The 20,499-nt window shown below is 41.4% G+C and overlaps 1 protein-coding gene across 3 annotated transcripts in view; it reads left to right on the top strand.

Annotated features, from left to right (window-relative positions):
* The window catches only part of CEP170B (centrosomal protein 170B), an 88,079-nt gene extending 71,019 nt beyond the window's left edge, over positions 1 to 17,060 (top strand). For all 3 annotated transcript variants that reach the window (XM_045014964.1, XM_045014966.1, XM_045014965.1), the window contains 6 exons: positions 7,200 to 7,238; positions 8,186 to 8,329; positions 9,871 to 9,959; positions 10,708 to 10,801; positions 12,056 to 12,107; positions 12,890 to 17,060. In XM_045014964.1, the coding sequence (XP_044870899.1) occupies positions 7,200 to 7,238; positions 8,186 to 8,329; positions 9,871 to 9,959; positions 10,708 to 10,801; positions 12,056 to 12,107; positions 12,890 to 13,125 (654 nt within the window). In that variant the 3' untranslated portion in view covers positions 13,126 to 17,060. The remainder of the gene's footprint in view (positions 1 to 7,199; positions 7,239 to 8,185; positions 8,330 to 9,870; positions 9,960 to 10,707; positions 10,802 to 12,055; positions 12,108 to 12,889) is intronic.
* The last annotated feature ends 3,439 nt before the right edge of the window (positions 17,061 to 20,499 follow it).

Below are 20,499 nucleotides of genomic sequence, written 5' to 3'. Positions count from 1 at the left end.
CTTAGATTTTCAGAAAGCCTGTGTCAAGGTCCCTCACCAAAGGCTCTTATGCAAAGTAAGCTGCCATGGGATAAGAGGGAAGGTGCTCTCATGGACTGGTAACTGGTTAAAAGATAGGAAACAAAGGGGTAGGTATAAATGGTCAGTTTTCAGAATGGAGAGAAGTAAATAGTGGTGTCCCCCAGGGGTCTGTTCTGGGACCAGTCCCATTCAACATATTCATAAATGATCTGGAAAAAGGGGTAAAGAGTGAGATGGCAAAATTTGCAGATGATACAAAATTACTAAAGATAGTTAAGACCCAGGCAGAATGTGAAGAGCTACAAAAGGATCTCATGAAACTGGGTGACTGGGCAACAAAATGGCAGATGAAATTTAATGTTGATAAATGCAAAGTAATGCACATTGGAAAGCATAATCCCAACTATACATATAAAATGATGGGGTCTAAATTAGCTGTTACCACCCAAGAAAGAGATCTTGGAGTCATTGTGGATAGTTCTCTGAAAACATCCACTGAATGTGCAGCGACAGTCAAAAAAGTGAACAGAATGCTTGGAATAATTAAGAAAGGGATAGATAATAGGACAGAAAATATCATGTTGCTTCTATATAAATCCATGGTACGCCCACACCTTGAATACTGTGTGCAGATGTGGTCGCCCCATCTCAAAAAAGATATATTGGAATTGGAAAAGGTTCAGAAAAGGGCAACAAAAATGATTAGGGGTATGGAACGGCTGGTGTATGAGGAGAGATTAATAAGACTGGGACTTTTCAGGTTGGAAAAGAGACGGCTAAGGGGAAATATTATTGAGGTCTATAAAATCATGACTGGTGTAGAGAAAGTAGATAAGGAAGTGTTGTTTACTATTTCTCATAACACAAGAACTAGGGGTCACCAAATGAAATTAATAGGCAGTAGGTTTAAAACAAATAAAAGGAAGTATTTCTTCACACAACACAAAACCTGGGGAACTCCTTGCCAGGGGATGTTGTGAAGGCCAGGACCATAACAGGGTTCTAAAAAGAACTAGATACATTCATGGAGGATAGGTCCATCAATGGCTATTAGCCAGGATGGGCAGGAATGGTGTCCCTAGCCTCTATTTGCCAGAAGCTGGGAATGGGCGACGGGATGGATCACTTGAAGATTACTTGTTCTGCTCATTCCCTCTGGGGAACCTGGCACTGGCCACTGTCGGAAGACAGGATACTGGGCTTGATGAACCTTTGGTCTGACCCAGTAGGGCCATTCTTATGTTCTTATGTCCCCAAACTAGGGGGTACACCCCTCTCAGGAGGCAGAGAGGGACATTCAGAGGGGGCACAGCAGGGTCTGCAGGGAGGGAGCACCATCCAGCCCTGCTGTGCTCTCAGCTCTGTTCTGGCCCCGCCCCTAGCTATGGCCATGGCTCCGCCCCCATCCTTGGCTCACGACCGTGGCCTAGCCGCAGCTCCGCACCTGGCCCCGGCCCCACTCCCAGCCTTGGCTCCTGGCCTTGGCTCCCTTCCTGGCCCCAGCTATGGCCCCAGCCTCAGCATGCTTACCCCTGTCCGTGTCTCCCCCAGGAGCCAGGGCCCTGCTCCCAGCCCCACCTCCGGGGGGAAGGCAGGGACGGTGCAGATAGGGATAAGGGAGGGCACGACCCGGAAAAGTTTGAGGACCACTGACCTAGAAGCAAAGTGTCTGAACAATTGTGCTTAGCAGGCGTCTTCTTAAACCCAAGGTTTTTAGTCATGGTTTTGGAACTGTACTGTGAGTTCAGTTAGAAGGTTTTAGGGGCCCAGGAGGGCCATAAGAAGCGATTGGAGTATTGAACTCTGGAGCCTTGTCTACACTAAAAATCTTTTCCAAAACATCCCACTATTGCTAATGCCATTTAATCTCCACCGCTGTCAGCAACAGTGCAAGCAGAACAGGCTGAAACATTTCCCAATGAAAAAAAGAGGTCACTTTTTTTTTTTTTTGAAAAACAGAGAATCATCAAAATGTAGGGGTGGAAGGGACCTCAAGGGGTCACCTAGTCCAACCCCCTGCGCTAATGCAGAGCTGAGTAAACCTAGACCATCCCTGACAGGTGTTTTATCTAACCTGTTATTAAAAATCCCAATGATGGGGATTCCACAACATCCCTTGAAAGCCTTTTCTAGGGCTTAATTATCTTTATAGTTAGAAAGTTTTTCTTAATGTCTAACCTAAATCGCCTTTGCTGCAGATAGTTTGCTGTTGTGCTTTTAATATTGTCTCTTTGAGAAACTGCCAGCTCTTTTAACCTCTGTTTCCTTTAGATTTTCTTCCCATGGGACCTTACCTACCAATTCTTTGAGTGTGTTAAAGTCTGCTTTTTTTGATGTCTGTTGTCCTTATTTTGAAGCTCTTACTGCTTCCTTTCCTTAGAATCATTAAATCTATCAATCTTTGACCTAGATTGCCATCATTCTTCACATTTGCAACCAATTCCTCCCTGTTGGTCAAAATCAGGGCTAAAATGTCCATCTCCCTGGTTACTTCCTTAGACTTCTGAAACCAGAAGTTGTCCCCAGTACATTCTAAGATCTTACTAGACATTTTATGATTTGCTATATTACTTTTCCATAGATGTCTAGCTAGTTTAATTCCCAAATAATACCAAGTCTTGAGTTTTGGATATATTCCCACTAGGGTTGTCAAGCGATTAAAAAAATTAATCACGATTAATCGTGCAATTAATTGCGCTGTTAAACAATAATAGAATACTATTTATTTACATATTTTAGATGTTTTCTACATTTTCAAATATGTTGATTTCAATTACAACACAGAATACAAAGTGTACAGTGCTCACTTTATATATTTATTACAAATACTTGCATTGTAAAAAACAAAAGAAATAGTATTTATCAGTTCACCTAATACAAGTACTGTAGTGCAATCTCTTTATCATGAAAGTTGAACTTACAAATGTAGAATTATGTACAAAAATAACTGCATTCAGAAATAAAATGAAGTGAAACTTTAGAGTCTACAAGTCCACTCAGTCCTACTTCTTGTTCAACCAATCACTCAGACAAACAAGTTTGGTTACAATTTGCAGGAGATAATGCTGCCCGCTTTTTGTTTACAATGTCACCTGAAAGTGAGAACAGGCGTTTGCATGGCACTGTTGTAGCCGGTGTCCCAAGATATTTATGTGCCAGATGTGCTAAAGATTCATGTATCCCTTCATGGTTCAACCACCTTTCCAGGGGACACGTGTCCATGCTGATGACAGGTTCTGCTTGATAATGATTCAAAGCAGAGTGGACCGACGCATGTTTATTTTCATCATCTGAGTCAGATGCCAGCAACAGAAGGTTGATTTTCTTTTTTGGTGGTTCGGGTTCTGTAGTTTCCACATCGGAGTGTTGCTCTTTTAAGACTTCTGAAAGCATGCTCCACACCTGGTCCCTCTCAGATTTTGGATGGCACTTCAGATTCTTAAATCTTGGGTTGAGTGCTGTAGCTATTTTTAGAAATCTCACATTGGTACCTTCTTTGCATTTTATCAAATATGCTGTGAAAGTGTTCTTAAAATGAACATGTGCTGAGTAATCATCCAAGACTGCTATAACATGAAATATATGGCAGAATGTGGGAAAAACGGAACAGGAGACATACAATTCTCACCCCAAGGAGTTCAGTCACAAATGTAATTAACACATTATTTTTTTAACACACATCATCAGCATGGAAGCATGTCCTTTGGAATGGTGGCCAAAGCATGAAGGGGTATATGAATGTTTAGCATGTCTGGCACATAAATACCTTGCACCATTGGCTACAAAAGTGCCATGCAAACGCCTGTTCTCGTGTTCAGGTGACATTGTAAATAAGAAGCAGGCAGCATTATCTCCCGTAAATGTAAACAAGCTTGGACTGAGTGGACTTGTTTGCTCTAAAGTTTTACATTGTTTTGTTTTTGAATGCAGTTATGTAACACGTCAATTTTTTTTGTTACACTTTCACAACAAAGAGATTACACTACAGTACTTGTATGAGGTAAAGTGAAAAATACTTTCTTTTGTTTATCATTTTTACAGTGGAAATATTTGTAATAAAAATTAATACAAAGTGAGCACTGTACACTTTGTATTCAGTGTTGTAATCAAAATCAATATATTTGAAAATGTAGAAAAACATGCAAAAATATTTTATACATTTCAATTGCTATTCTGTGTTTAACAGTGTGATTAAGCGTGATTAATTTTTTTAATCACGTTTAATTTTTTTTAGTTAATTGCGTGAGTTAACTGAAATTAATCAACAGCCCTAATCCTCATCTTTCATGTTCCCGCCTTTCATCCAGCTCTGTTAGTCCCAGTGTGTGTGGCCAGCAATGGCTGACACCATTTTAAGAGTCATGTTGATTAGATTTGCTTCAGACACAGTTAGATGGTACAGAATGGCTCAGAAGCTGGTGGACCATTTGTATTAGGGTGCCTAACATAACTAACACTGGTGGAGCCACACTGATGTTAACAATAGTGGGAAATAGGATAAATCAAAAGGATTTTCTAATGACTTCACTGAGAGTTAGATCAGGCCTTTAATGATGAATGGCTTGAGATGCTGAGCTCACATCCTTGTACCGTGTTATTAATGGCACTAAATATGCACTGATATGGGAATTGATAAAAGTGCATAAAATCTGTACGACATTGGATTAAAATCAATAGCGATGTGCCTACAGAGACAGAGGCATTGAAGTGACTTTATATGCTAAATCCAGGCTAAAATGATTATTGTAGATTAATGCAGGGAAGACAAATAAGAGATGGTCAAAGATCATGAGAGAGGGATGCCAAGTAATGTTAATCAGTGGGCATTTATGAAACAGCTTTATATTAAATGTCCTAAGTGTCGTCCTATATGGAACAGAGCTTTGGGAAAATAAGAAGTCCATTCAACACAAATTGAACTGCTTTCAGTGCAGGAGTCCATGCAGAATATTCCAAGTAAGCTGGATTTATAGAAGAAGTAATGAAGAGGTCCTAAAATGGGCACAATTTTCTACAACAATGCAAGGAGTATGGAAGACAAGATGGGACTGACTTTTAAGGATGTCTGATAATAGGCTACCCAAATGAGCATTTCTTTGGCAACCCGAGGGCAAGAGATGGGAAGGTCTACCTAGAGGTACACTCCATCGCACAATAATGCCTGAAGCGTTGTCATTGCATCTGAATATAGAAGATCTAGAAAAACAAGCCCAGGATAGGGATGATTGGCTCCATTAGACTTCTGCCTTGTGCCCCTGATGGTGCGGGAAGGCTAACGATGGCAATATTAAATGTGCATATGTGAGGGCGCAGAGTTGGGGGAGCAGACACTGTTTGATAAGCAAACTACTGTAATTGTACTAGGTTCAATAGAAGGCTGTTTGATAAATGAGCACTGGACTCAGGTAGAGCACTCGTGTGAATAAGCAAAGCAGTTTGTTGCACATGACCTGTCTGGCTTATACCAAGGGTGTGTATATAAAACATAGTACACCACTAATCCAGTGCCCTGGTTTTCCATTGCTGAGTATCCATTCCTTTTCTAAGAAGGGAAAAATTCAGGGGCTCAGCTTGTTTTTGGTCCCCCAGGCACAGTAGGAAGAGTAGTAGCAACTTCTATGATGTTTTTAAAGCCTGGTCAGTGGGGACTAACCTGGAGTTTGGTAGAGGAAAAAAATATTTTAGAATACAAAATACTATTCAGATTGCCCCAGCTAGAAGTACCTCACTGTAATTCAATGTCAGTGTTTTCAGTCTATGCTGCTGTTTTCAGGGGTTTATAAAAATGACCATAAATATTCACTCTGGACTCATATTTGGCACAACAGTGCGGAGCCCTAGGCAAATTGATTTTTTAATGTCTTTTATTACCACAATCGATTAAAAATTTAAAATTAGCTGTGCCCTTTTAGAAGATAAAAATGGGGCCATAAAACTGCATTTTTTGTGCTTTAATCCTGATATTTTGTCTTCTACCAGTACAGGATTGGCTTGGAGTTAACCCAGGATGTTTTTCAAGTTTCTAAGTGCACATTTAGTGAGGATTTTAGTGGCCCCCGTGTTGTATAGTGTATGGATTGTACAGTTCCCTGAAAGGCAGGCTTGCGCACTACTGTGAGTTTACATGGCTTGCATTTTCAAAAGTGACTTGTGATTTTGAGTTCCTCGGTTACTGGATGCCCAACCTGAGACGTCTTTTAAAGGGGTCTAGTATTCAGAAGTGCTGAGCACCCACCCTCTGAAAATCAAGGCAGCTTAAGGTGTCTCCAGCGGGGCACGGTGAATCACTAGTCACTTTTGAAAATGTAGGTTTGTGTTTCTTAAAAAAAAAAAAAAGTCTAATGATATGTGAAAAACGTTTAAGTCTCCTTCAGTATTGTTATGATGTGTGTAAGGTATTAAGAATGACATGGGCCAATACTTGCGGATATGATAGAATTGTTAATAAGTATAAGCCAGTTTCTCATGAGACAGTATTTCACAGGTTATAAGTCCCTAAATATTGGATGTACACCATAGTAGGAATGTCTCATTTGTCACCATTGATTTTTAGTGACTCTTTCACCACCACTCCCAGCATAATGCACTAAAAGCATTTCCAAAGTTCTGAAAGGATATTTAAAAAAATGAACAATAGAGGGCAGAATTGTGGATATAATCCACCGTAAATGAACATTTTGGATGCTGTATGTATTTAACCCAGTGTCTCTTGCTTTCTTACTGTTTATAACTCATGCTGTGTTGTGCGATGCTTGAGTATACAGCCCTTGCCCCCAGGATCCCCAGTTTCTCTCCATTTTGCTTATGAGAGTTGTGTGCTATCCACCAAAAGCCCACTGCACTCTCTTCACAGTTCCACAATCTCTGTTGCATAGCTTGTCTGATTTCATTAAAGATAGTCCATATTACTGCAGTTCGTTTCTTTTCAATGTAATCAGGGAATTGCCACAGATCATCTCTGAGGAATTGGTGTGTGAACAAATTCTCAAGATGCCACTGTGCATGTCCATGTTTGGGAATTTCCCATGGAAGTATGTTAGTGTTTTTAATGATTGTTCTCTGGAATGTGCTTTTTTTAGAATGCCACCCATTATGGTTTATCTTCCTTTGATAACTACTGTCCGAGTCATGTGGTCAGCATTGATTTCTTTATCTCATTTGTTTCTGTTTTAACACAGATTGCTCGTACATCTTTACGGCCGGCATATCCATCTCAGGTGCACTTTTCATCCCATTGTTTTGTATCTCTCTCTCTTTAATGTTGTTTTCCTTACATCCTCCTATGTTTTGTCTAATGGGTGTTATCAATTTTAATCTAGTTGTCTTGCTTATTGTGTTTATCCTTTCTAGTATTATTTACAAGTTTTAATTGCTTTTTCATCTTTTCCGTGTATTAATAGAGATTGGCTTTGCTTAATTTTAACGTCACTTTAAGATTGTATTAATTTTTCAGATTTTGATATATTAAAACAGGAGTCGGCAACCTTTGGCACGCGGCTGGGTCAGTTTGTTTACCTGCCGCATCGGTAGGTTCCACCAATCGCGGCTCCCACTGACCGCGGTTCGCTGTTCCAGGCCAATGGGGGTGGTGAGAAGCCGTAGCCAGCACATCCCTCGGCCTGCACCGCTTCCCGACACCCCCATTGTCTTGGGACAGCGAGCCACGGCCAGTGGGAGCCACAGTCAGCCGAACCTGCTGACACGGCAGGTAAACAAACTGACCCTGCCTGCCAGAGTGCTTACCCTGGCGAGCAGCGTGCCAGAGGTTGCCGACCCCTGTATTAAAACATAAAATGCACATGTGTGAGCAGGTCTTATCTGGAAGCAATCATTTTTCTTTTGAATTCAACCCTGAATTCATATTAGGCAGGGATTTAATTTGTAAGTACTTTCTGTGGTACCAGTGTTGCAAACATGCACATGAGTAGTTACATTGAGTTTCATGGGACAGCCCCCATATATAAATATTTGCAGGATTGGGGCCCAGATGATTTGTTTCAGAACCCATTCCTGCTTGATTAGGACCTGAACTGTGGAGCACTCTTCTTGGGCTTGCCTCGAAATCTGTAATACCTTTGGAAACGAGCCCATTTGCCCGCCTTGTATTTTTTTTTAATCTGTACCACAGATAATTGCAACTGACTCATTGCTTATTATTTTTAAGTTGGTGCAGCACATTCCAGAAGCAAGTCTGAACTACCAGAAGGTGCCTCCTGGGTCAACGGGATTCAAGGATTTTGATCAGAATATGAACGACAATAGAGAAGAGGATCTCTCGAGAAAAACGAGGGCAAGAAACCGAGAGGAGGCAGGTTTTTTTTCTCCTGTACTTTATAAGCTTGTATATAATACTGTAAGTTGCAACCCATATGGCTATACTTCCTAACTAGCTAGCTGAGGGAATTCAAAGAATTCCAGTGCTCAGGAGTCCTTGACTTTGTAACTATAGAAATACCTGTTTAGAAAAACCCTTATACTGGATGCTGGGTAGAGTTTTCTTTTTGATGTAAAACACTAATAGAAACCTGGGAATTCTACTAAAAGGAACCAGGAAGCTATGGAACAAGATTTTCAAAGGTCACTAGTGATTGTATCAGAGGGGTAGCCGTGTTAGTCTGGATCTGTAAAAAGCAACAAAGAGTCCTGTGGCACCTTAAAGACTAACAGATGTATTGGAGCATGAGCTTTCGTGGGTGAATACCTGCATCTGACAAAGTGGGTATTCACCCACGGAAGCTCATGCTCCAATACATCTGTTAGTCTTTAAGCTGCCACAGGACTCTTTGTTGCTTTTTAGTGATTGTAAGCGCCACACTTTTTGGGTGTCCAATCTGAAACTTCTTAGAAAGGCCTTGTTTTCAGCACTATCTGAAAATTGGGCCTTTTTTGAAAAGTGCGTCAAGTTCAGCACCCACAACCGCTAGTCACTTCTGAAAATCTTGGCCCTCCAGTCAGTATTTGTACTTCATGTTTTTGCAGCTGGTACATAGCCAGTAAGACCAGTCATAGAACAAGATAATATTCAGGGGTGGCAGAAGCTAGACCTTACTAATGAGCTTCTGCACTGGGGTTGGGTGTCCTGCCACGGCCTACACATTGTATTCACCCTAACCCTCAGTAAAGCATGAGCAGCTCTTGATTCTGTCCCCCCAAATGCTCCATTTTAGGATAGCAATACAGTAGGACATGATGTCTACTGGCTATTCCAATTGAGGTCTTTGCCAGGTAAACTGGAAAGATTGCCCCCAGAAGGCTTGGGAGTCTGACGTATAGGATACTGACTGGCATGCTGTGAGTTTTTTTTATTAGGTGAGTTAAGCTGATTGCAATGAGAATGTAAAGCTTTCACTCAAAAGGCCATGGATACTATATGGTAGAGACTTGGGTGTATTGTTTTTTCACAGCAGGTTGTAATGTTGCTTTTTCAAGACTAATGCTGTGAAAGTAACCTGGTTTTGAGCTACAATATGAAAACACATTGAACAGTTGCAATGGGGGTTTTCTGTTTTGGTCTTTAAAACCATGGGAGGAGTTCAGTGATTGGTTTTAAAAAAAAATGCTTGAACAGTTTTATAACTGAAAACAATTCTGCAGGCCTCTCTCTTCCTTTACTCTTTAAAATAAAATCTTAACAGATTAGTGCTAATCCCCTCAGTGAAGTACTGCAATAAAGCTGCTTTTTCGCTCATCTCCTGTTGAGTTTTAAACATGATCCAGATTCAGGAAGCCTCAACTGAAATGCTACCATCTCCAGTTGAAGAAATAAACTCTTTTGACACAACCAGTATAGTATAAAAATGGTAGCTCTGAGGGCACATTTTCAATATGATCTGATCTGTTACGTTGTAGGTCATCTTTGACAACCTGATGTTGAACCCAGTGTCTCAATTATCCCATGCGATCCGTGAAAATACAGAAAACCTGGCTGAAAAAATGAAGTAAGCTTTTAGCTCTGATCTGGAATGTTCTCTTGCCCGTTGAGCTGTTCCAAGGAAGGGCATGATTAATTTATTACTTATAAAAGGTGCTTGATTGTCATCCCTGGAAACTCTGGTTGCCTGTACACAGAAGGGGAAGAGCACAGACTGCAAACGTAGAAAAAGGTTTTTACTTCCCTCCTCTGTTTCAGAGGCTTGTCCTGTAGCATAGTCTGTCCCTAGATAACTGAAGTCTTGACCTAGCTTCGTAACACAATGTCAGGGTGTTTGCATAAAAATGTAAAGTTCACGGTATAGGTACAACTAACTTTGTTATGGAGGACGGTGTCCAAATGACGGCAACTCAGAGTACATGCCTATTCTGTCCTGCCTTCCTGATGCATCTTAGCCTTCCCTGGGGGAGTCTCGCCTATGAGAAGACGGGGAACTCGTTCTCTATTCCGTTCAGTCCATGGACCCCCCCATTCCAAAACTCCCAGCGCGTGTGCAGATTGTGATGGTATTTGTTGTGATGCCCTCTTGGAACAAGATTGTCAGCTCCTAGGCCTTAGGACAGGCAGCAGGTGGGGAATGACTTTTGGTTGCTTGTGAGCTAGATTGAAAGTGGAGATGAAAAGCCCTTTATCTCATCACTAATCTACAGAACCCCGTTGTTGCTATGTTCTGTGTCAATTGTACACTGTAAACAAATGTAAAGGATATATTTTTGGTGGACATTTTGTAAAAGGTCCAGTCTTGTGTGCTTCAGAATTGTGTTTCAGAACACCGAAAGGACCTGGGAGGAGATGGAGGCCAAAATTAACTCGGAAAACGAAGTGCCAATTTTAAAGACCTCAAACAAGGTAACGTGTTTGTGCGTAAGCAAGCTTCTTGGCACCTTGCTTATTTCTTAAGACAAGTCTTTGCCTAACAATTTATGGACTTAGGCTGAGACTTTCAGAGCAGTTAGATGTCCAGCTAGCATTGAATTTTAATGGGATTTGGTTGCCTAACTTCTTTAGACTCTTCTGAAAGTCGCAGCCTCAACTTTGAATGTAAACATAAAAGTGACACATAGTCACTGTAAAAGAATTTTCCATTGTAAGTAAAAAAAATAAATAAAATAATTAAGAAACCAAAGCAGTGAGCTTCAGAACCAACCAAACCTATTTCCTAAATTTTTATTAGTCCAAATGTATATATTGAACTTCCTCCTTCTTCTGTTTTACGGTGTGACTATTATATAGTCTCATACTGTTATTTTAATGTCAACTTCACCTATGTCTCCCCTTTATTAGTCTTCAAGGACCCACTCTTGCTAAGGGAGGCATAAACACAGATTCTTGTCTAATTACCACTCTTCTCAGTGTCTCCCACCAGCGCAGCTACATTGATGATAGCACGAGTGTAGATGGGGCATAGGTGTTTTCACCATCGCGTTCTCTTCATTTACCACGGTTACACAAGAGAGTGGTAAAAATGTTGGTGCCTCAGTCAACGTTCTCTGTACTCCTGCACAGACTTCTGTTTTCATTAATAGGACTCCCTTGGGAGCAATGCAAAGATCTAAGAACATGCTTAGTTATTGGGCTCAGTGAAACCACTCATGTTTAAAGCTAAGGATGTGCATAAGTCTTTGCAGGATTAGGGGCTCACAGACCCCTTTGCATTATTGGGCCATAATGTCTGTCCAACAGCTAGAGTCTCAAATGAAAAGTCTAGTCCAATGCACATTTTTACTGAGTGGCTAGGTAGAGCTTTTTCAGATATGGCAAACCAAATCCCGTGGGTGTTTGCCCAGATAAGCATGTTATTTTGATGCTCAATAACACAGTAGCTTGAGAAAATTCAGAACTAAATATGAATTTACCTAATCAGAAAAAGGTAGAATAACAAGGTATTCTATCAGGTTTCAGAGTAGCAGTCTGTATCCGCAAAAAGAACAGGAGAACTTGTGGCACCTTAGAGACTAACAGATTTATTTGAGCATAAGTTTTCGTGGGCTATGGCCCACTTCATCGGATTTTATTCTAGGTATTCTATGCAGGCTTGATTCCTAAAGTAGCTGAATGGTTGGTTGGTCAGTTAACTGATCTTTTGGGTGTATTTGTTTCTAGGAAATCAGCTCTATCCTAAAGGAGCTACGAAGAGTTCAGAAACAGCTGGAAGGTTGGTAATTTTAAAATGTTCTCAATTTCTCTCCTAAATGTAGATGACTAGTACAAAATAAAGTACCATTGTAACTTGTTGTGATTTGCTTTGTCAATTTAAACTTTGTAAACGTAAAGCACTCATTCATTTTATGCATATACAAACAGAAGACATATACGTGATGGATTTTTCTTGTGTTGCAAAAATAAGAAAGTTACTGACTTCTGAAATGCTGAAGTTATTGCTGTGGAAATGGTTAATTCACAATAATTAGGACTTCACCACAAGATGGACAAGCCAAGGCTTCTGTTGTTCAGACCCCCACATGGCTGACAGCCCTATTCAGCCAATAAGTCATGCCATATTTTCGTACTACTTTTAAGCAAGTGTTCGTGTTGACTTGAATCCATTACGGAAGGTGCCACACTATAGAGATAACAATATGAGCTCAATGCCTGACCCTTGTTTCATTTTAATAGTTAAGAAAATGTAAAAATGTCTTTTTGATGAGTGATTGGAGTTTGGCAGGTGTTTCTCTTTTTCCAGTTTAAACAGAAAACGTCACGTCCTAATGGTAAAGGTCAATTTTGGAGGGGGTTTTATTTTTGTTTGTTTATTAAAATTGCTTGGGCCCAAGGATAATTATAAAGAAGGTGGAGTGCAGTCATGGGGAGGAGGGGACAAATTGTGATTAACTGGGCACAAGAGTAGTCTAGAATTCTGAAGGTGAGAGTTTCTGTGTAGAAATGCTGCTGAGTGCAGCTAATACGCATCTTTCTATCTCTTTTCTTCTTCCCCAGTTATCAATGCTATCATTGACCCCAGTGGGAACTTGGATGTAGTTGCTACTAACAAAGCATCCTCTGCTGCTACACAGTCTACAACCACTAAAGTCAGGACTGCTAACCATTCTGGCTCCACGTTGGAGATTTTGTCACCAGTACAGATGAGAAATTACATCCAGAAATCGAACTGTGGATCTTCTAGCCTACACGATGCTAATTTCATTCCAGATGGAGAGAAATACGTGATCTGATACAATATTTTATATTGCTCTCATACTGTCATTTACTGTGGCGTTAGGTCTGTGTCCGAGTGGTTGTGGACAGTTTGTATGGAGCAGTTGTTTAGATATTGCTAACACATTACACACGCACACACAAACACACAAAAAACTATGCTGTGTGGATGAATGGCAAGTCTGTGTATGCCTTTTGAACACAAGACTAGCGCTGTGGAGCAGCACATATTCAGCATAGAGGCAAACTCTGATTTTTACAATACAACTCACTTCAATTCTTCCAATGTGCCATAAGAAACATGCTTTGCATATCCTCCATTTGCTACTGCCGAAGCTCTAAAGTGTTCTTGGATTAGCCTGTTTATAATTCTCAGTTACTGTTAGTTCAGTTGTAACAAGGCTCTGTTTAAAAAAGTAGACTTTTTTTTGATTGGCGCTACATTTTAGACTGATTTTAAAAATAGAGCATTATTGTTCTCTTGGAATCAACTTGCATACCTAGCAGTATAATGGTGCAATACAGTGGGTTTCTATAAGGAACTCTGTTTTGGTCATATGAAAATTGTTTTCAGTGTTTGCAAAAAAAAAAAAGGAAGGAAGGAACCACTTTGAATCTATGTGCATCATGCTTTCAATCCAAAACCTTTGTTTTTCTATTGAGAAGGTGTAAAATTTCAAATATAGTTGTAGATTCTGAACATATTTAAGGCACAAAGCTTCAAGTATACAGATGTAGATTAGCCATATAAATGAGAAGGTCAGTTTTGATAGCTGAGCTTGCCAAATTCTCATTATTTCAGTTTAATCAATCGCTGTCTGAAACTTTTTTTGAAAATATAATAATAATAATAATAATCTTTCATATTGAGCTGCAAATTCTCCTGAATGAGCTAAAGAGCAAGTTGTCTGTGATCAGCCAATTACTAAGAAAAACATCTGTTCCATTGGCTCATGTACTAAACTTAATTACACAATGGCTGTGAACTAATATTCACTCTACAGCACTCAAAATAATGGCTTAAATGTGGCTCTGCCTTTACTGATTGTGTTGTCATGAGATTTTTCGTATCCAGTTATGCACAAATACACACCATCCTGTTGTATTCTTGAGAACCTACCCAACAGTGCAAAGCTGCAGGTGTTACAATGCAGCATTGGTATGGCTCTTTTGGTCCCTTATAATCTTAGGAACGCTAAGGATTATTTTGCAGCAGCATTGAGAGTATACTGTAAAATTAGCTTTTTATATCCCATCTGTCCAAGTGAGCTGCCAAATTCTAAACAAAGTATTTGAGTGGCTTTTTGGAGAGTCTGTTTGAGGCATGCAGTGTGCAAACTGGGATCTGTCCCTATTGCATGAATTCCTCTTGACTGAAAAACAGTGATCAGGAAACGAAAGTGTATCTGCAGAGTTGTGGGAAATACACTTACTGATGGACGTAAGCAAACTAAATTCTGCTACGCACTCACACAGTGTATAATTTTGCTAATGCAAATAGCTTCCCAAGCTCGATTGCTCTTTATGTGCTGACTTCATGGGGCGGGGCTCGGATTGGTTTAATAATTGGGTCAGTTAATTGACCTTTTCTCCTAGGATTTTGCTAAAGTGTCAAATATTTATGATTAAATAACTGGGCTGCTCACACCGTGTTTAGTGTACTAGCAAATGGCAGGATTCTGCTTCAAGTGCCACCAGTGGGATTTTTCCATTGATTTCAACAAGAGCAGTCCCAAAGGGGGAGTTTGCTGGTTTGCCATGCTAGTGTGTCCTGCGAGCCTGCAAGGTTTTGCGTGTGCGGGGGGAAATAGTGTAGATTTGCTACCAGTGTATCCAACAGAGAACATGGCTCGTCCGCTCCTGTGGAGATTTGGAGGAATATACTGGACTCCATATGAACACTATGATGATGGGAGTAAAATTTACTTTGCAAAATAACTAGGAACTTGGCCTTTAAGTTTCTCTGGCTGCCTGTTATGTTAATGCTGTCTGATTGTTCCAATGTATCCTTTTGGAATAGTTGCCTGTGTCCTTAGTTAATATCATAAATAGTGGTATGGCTCTTGACACATGGTAATTCGTTTTCAAAAGTCTCCTCGGTGAGGGTCCGATCCAGCAAGGTGCTGACTCCGACTCATTGGAAGTTGAAGGGCTTCAATATAGTCCACTAATTACAGTTTTGCAGTAGACAGGTGTGTGTTTGAGTTACGCATCAATGTCAGATTTTATTATTTGTTTCTACTTTTTACTACATTGTCCCATCCTCGTGGCTATGCTCTAGTGGTTTTGTTTCTTGACACCGTATCCTTGATGTGACTTCCATTCACTTTCACTTGGAAACGTACTAGTTTCTACTTTCATGAAGTGACCCATCAGAGATGAATTTTCTCCCTTTGCTGTTCCTCTGCTCTTGGTATCCAAATATCTTCATTGCCGGTTGCGTAAACCCAGAAATATGGTACCTTTAAGAAACAATTGGAAATAAAGCTGGAGTCATGAATCTCTAAAAGTTTTAGTCTGGGGGCAGGGAAAAGCACAACCTGATTTTGTTTCATTTTGAATAATTTGTTCAGTGTGATATTAAAAAAAACACCTGTTTCCCAGCATAAAGTTCTTATTGAGAATTTTTCAAGACTATTTTAATTGCAGTCCTGGTATGTAATCATTTTGGTGCTGAAATGTAACCAATATATTTGAGGTACTTAATTAATCTGAAGTATACCTCATTCTGTATTTGTCTGTTAGAATTAAGCCAAAGAGCAAGCCACATAATTATAAACCATTAGCCAAGGTTTGGTCTTATAAGCAGTATTCTGTGACAACAATAAAAAGTCTGTACAGTTCTGATGTGAGTATCGCAAGCATTTAGGGTCTGATCCAATGGCTATTAGAGACAGTGGAAAGATTCCTTTTGACTTTAATGGGCATTGGGTCAACCTTTAGTTGGTTAACTTTCAGTGAGCTTGATGTGTGCTCCACTGACCCAATAGTCATTCATACAGTAAATTGTTTTCATATTTGTTGTATTTACATTTAAAAAATTAGGCTGGCATTTTCAAACAAGTCTAAGGAAGTTAAGCACCCAGCTCTGATTAAACCTTTCCGGAACGTGGATGCTAACGTACTTAGGCGCCTTTGAAAATCCCAGCCCTTGTTCTTTTACTATACTTGAAAACTGTGCTCTCATTGAGATTGTTTTCGAATGTTAAACTCTTGAGACTTCATGATGATGGAATGAATGTAAATTCTTGAGAGAATGCATCAGTGCTTTGCGAGCAAGAGCCTAAGTGTGTCTACAGTACCGTCATGTTGTGGTCATGCTGAGAGTGTGAATAAAGCCTAAGTCATCCTTGAATATTTTAATAAAGAAAAACCTTACAGAATGTTTACATACAGCCTACTGAAAAAAGTGTTTAAAATATATAAGTGCAAGATTCTACTAGTTTTTTCTTCATTTTTGCAGATCACACTAGATATTTTTAAAATTCAGCAAATATGTGTAATGATTTTGCAAAAAAAAAAAAAAAAAAGTTAATTACCTGTTTACTTTGGATGTGCCCTGTGCTGAATTGTGCCTATCTGACTATCTGCTGTTATGCTGCCGATTCTGCTGTTCTGAACTCTTCACTGGATCATTCCATTTGCATGCAACACAAATGCAAGCTGTATGAGAGTAAAGCTGAAACACGTTTGTATACCTTGAATTGATCAATGACTGTCTCTCTTTTTTTTCCACACTCTCTTCTTGAAATGTTGTGTATAATTTTGATTTCCTATTTCTCCCACCCTGTTTCTTTCTCTTGTTTTTTGAATGGTAATTTATTTTGTTTTGATGATAGACAGTATCTGTACATTTTGTTCCAAGGTGATATTGTGGCTGTCTTTAAAAATAAATTGTTATTTTATATAATTTTATCATAAAATTTCTTTAATAAATCATTCTTTTATCATGTGGCAAATCTGATTCTTTTGGGTTTTTTGGAGAATTAATTTTATGATATGGGAAAATATTTGGAGAATTAAACTATTGATCTTACACTGCCCCTTGTAATGGCATGAAGGATCATATTGCTACATAGTAACAACCACGATTGGAGTCTCTTACAACTATATTGTTGTCTACATAGAGCGCCCATTTCACGCACACTGATTCACTCATGTGGATTCAGTTTCAGGGTGGAGGGCTGAAAATCACCTTCTGTTCTGAGGCCCTTTTCTTACTTATGAATATTTGGAGGGTTTGCGTTGCATTGCAGTTGTTGGGACGCAATTCGTTTGCTGCAATTAGTGAGGGTATTTTTAAGGATTAAACCCAGCTCGATTTTACATGCCCTGCCCCCATTTAATCTTTTGAGTTAAAGTCTATCCCTGCCTGAATTCTGCATCCTCTCTCACACTGCTGAAAAGGCGTCATTTTCTCCTGCTCAGCCTAAGGAGCTCTCACCACTCTGATCAGTACAGAAGTTGAACTTTGTTTCAGCTTCCTCTGTCACGTCCAAGTTTCTGAACAAAGCAGCATGATGGAACAGGCATGGCAGATGCAACGTTGTGTGATGAGTTGTTCCAGCAATGAATCAAAGTATTACCAAAGTCAATCTCATTTTTTCCGTCTATTTGGGACCTGATGCAAAGCCCATCTGAAATCAATGGGAGTCTGTCCTTTGGATCAGGCCTTTGGAGAACTGGACGTTTTACTTTTAACAAACTAGATTTGGCTTTTTTTCACCAGCCATGGGTTGTGTCAAATGTTCCTGCCTCTTTAGAAATGCTTCCTCTAGCTCTGCTGGTGTCAGAGGTGCTGGAAGGGGGGGGGGGTGCTGCACCCCCTGGCTTGAAGGAATAATAATAACCTAAATACATGGTTTCCGCCTTCAGGACCTCCCGCTGTAGCAATTGTTCCAACACCACTTGCTAGTGTAATCTTTTACAGAGAGAGAGGGAGAGAGACACCCTTACATCCCCTAAAATACGGCACCGATTGTATCCTTACTGTGACACTCTCCACACCCTGACTTAGCAACACTGAGCAATATTTCTGAGTGTTTTAAATGTCGAGCCAAGTGCCCTTTGAAACCAAAGGGGCAGCCATTTCCGTCATTTTTAATAAGTCGTGGCTGAATAAAAATAAGATGTGGTGGAACTGCTGCCAAAACTATTCGCTCAGTGATGAAGGCTATTATCATTCACTTTTAAATCTTACCAGAGGAAAGGCAGAAGCAGCTATCACTACTGCTTACCGCTGAGTCCAGCAGTCAGTTGAAATCCTGCCGTTCTCTTTCAATCTTTCCTGGCCGGTGTGAGACAAATACATGGCCTGATTCCCCCATAATCTTACAGAAGTAGCCCATTGGGATTGGGGATTACTTCTGTCTTTAAGGGTTTGCAGCATCTGTCCATATTTGCAAAAGTAAGTCCCATAACTCATCATTGATCTCCAATTCCGAACTGTTGGTCTCTTACATAAATGCAATTTATACATGGGGCTAATCACTTATACTGGACCTTTCCAATAAAGATGGGGAGGATGTAGGGGAGCCAATGCATAGTTTGTCTTCTATTTTTTTATTTTTTAACCATCTTGAGTGAAATATCACATTCATGGCTGAATGAAAGCAGGATACTCGTGACCCCGGTTCCATGCTCAGATAGCTCACCTGGAGCTCCGAGTGAGCCGAGAGACAACAACAGGCAGTAGCACCTACCACAGCTGCCTACTGAGGGCCGGTTGCCTGATTTAGGCGGGAGATGAAGGATTCAGACATGGAAGGCAGGGGTCTGTCAGAGCTCAGACTGTTCGAGAGACCCAAAGTGTCTCAGGATCACATCCTCCAGAACTAATAGGGAAAGCAAGACCTGATATTTGTAATGTAAAACATAGAGATACCTTCGATTTCTGAATAGCATTGAAAGAACCAAGGAAGCCCAAAAAAGGTGTGTAGCCACCATCACTCCCTTCCTTCTTACAAGAAATGCCTTTTATTTGTATGTAAAGGAACAACAACCACCAACCCTGTTACCAAAGGAGCAAAGGATGTGTGCGCTCACTCTGTCTCTCAACTACAGAACTCTGGGCAAGGAAAAAGTTCATGCCCTGTGTACTAACGTAAAGCTCAGCTCTGGTGTAGACACCACTAGGTCGATGGATGAATTCTTCTGTTGACCTAGCTACCGTCTAGGTGGGCAAACTACAGCCCATGGGCCACATCTGGCCCACGGGACCCTCCTGCCCAGCCCCTGAACTCCTGGTGTGGGAGGCTGTCCCCCCTGCCCCGCAGCCTCAGCTCACTGTGCCACCGGCGCAATGCTCTGGGCGGCGGGGCTGTGAGCTCTTGCTGGGCAGTGTAGCTGCAGAGCCACGGTCTGACCCGGTGCTCTGTGCTGCGCGGTGGCGTGGCTGGCTCCAGCTAGGTGGCATGGCTGCCTGTCCTGGTGCTCTGGGTGGTGTGGCTGTAGCGCCTCCAGCCACCGGTGCTCTGGGCAGGGGGCAGGGAACAAGGGGTTGGATAGAGGGCAGGGGAGTTTGGGGTGGTGGTCGGGGGCGGGGATGTGGGTAGGGGTCGGGGTCGGGGCAGTCAGAGGGTGGGGAATGGGGGATTTAAGGGGTCCCGGGGGGGGGCAGTCAGGAAGGGGGGGGGTTGGATGGGGTGGCAGGGGGCAGTCAGGGGTGGGGCGGTCTGGGGGTGGTCAGGGGACAGGGACCAGGGGGAGATGGATTTGGCAGGAGTCCCAGGAGGGTTGTCAAAGGACAGGGAACAGGGGCGTTGGATGGGGCAGGAGTCCCAAGGGGGCTGTCGGGGTGAGAAGCAAGGAGGGGGTTGGATAGGGGGTGGGGGCTGGGCCCGCCTCGATGTTTGGGAAGGCACAGCCTCCCCTAACTGGCCCTCCATACAATTTCTGAAACCTAATGTGGCCCTCAGGCCAAAAGGTTTGCCCGCCCCTGTACTAGAGCAATGGAAGAACCCATTCAGTGACTGTAGTACACGTCTATCCTACAGCAGCATAGCTGTGCCACCATAGCATTTCTAGTATAGACATACCCTACTTGTAGTGGGAGGGAGAAGTATTCACTCTCTGACTCCAGGGGAAGTTTGTTTACAGTGGGAATATGTCCCAATTCTGGCACTCAAGAGGCAGCCACGTGGGTAATTGTCACTCTCCAAACCCTGGTTGTGGACAAAGAAAGCTGCAGTTTGCATGAGTAAAGCACACCCTGGTTTCAAGCAGGGGAAAGCTTCACTGGCAGACACACATCACAGCTTTGCTTATTTATGCTCGCACTGGGGCTGGCCATTGACTGACAGAATTGAGATACAGTCCCCGTGGAGGAAAAGGTCTTTCACACACCCCCTCTCCTAATCTTCTCAGACGGGAGCCGCATGCCCCACTTAAAA

Source organism: Mauremys mutica, chromosome 4, assembly GCF_020497125.1.
Source record: "Mauremys mutica isolate MM-2020 ecotype Southern chromosome 4, ASM2049712v1, whole genome shotgun sequence".
NCBI lineage: Eukaryota > Metazoa > Chordata > Testudines > Geoemydidae > Mauremys > Mauremys mutica.
Note: the sequence above shows the minus strand (reverse complement) of the source record. Positions and strands in the feature narration are given on the sequence as shown.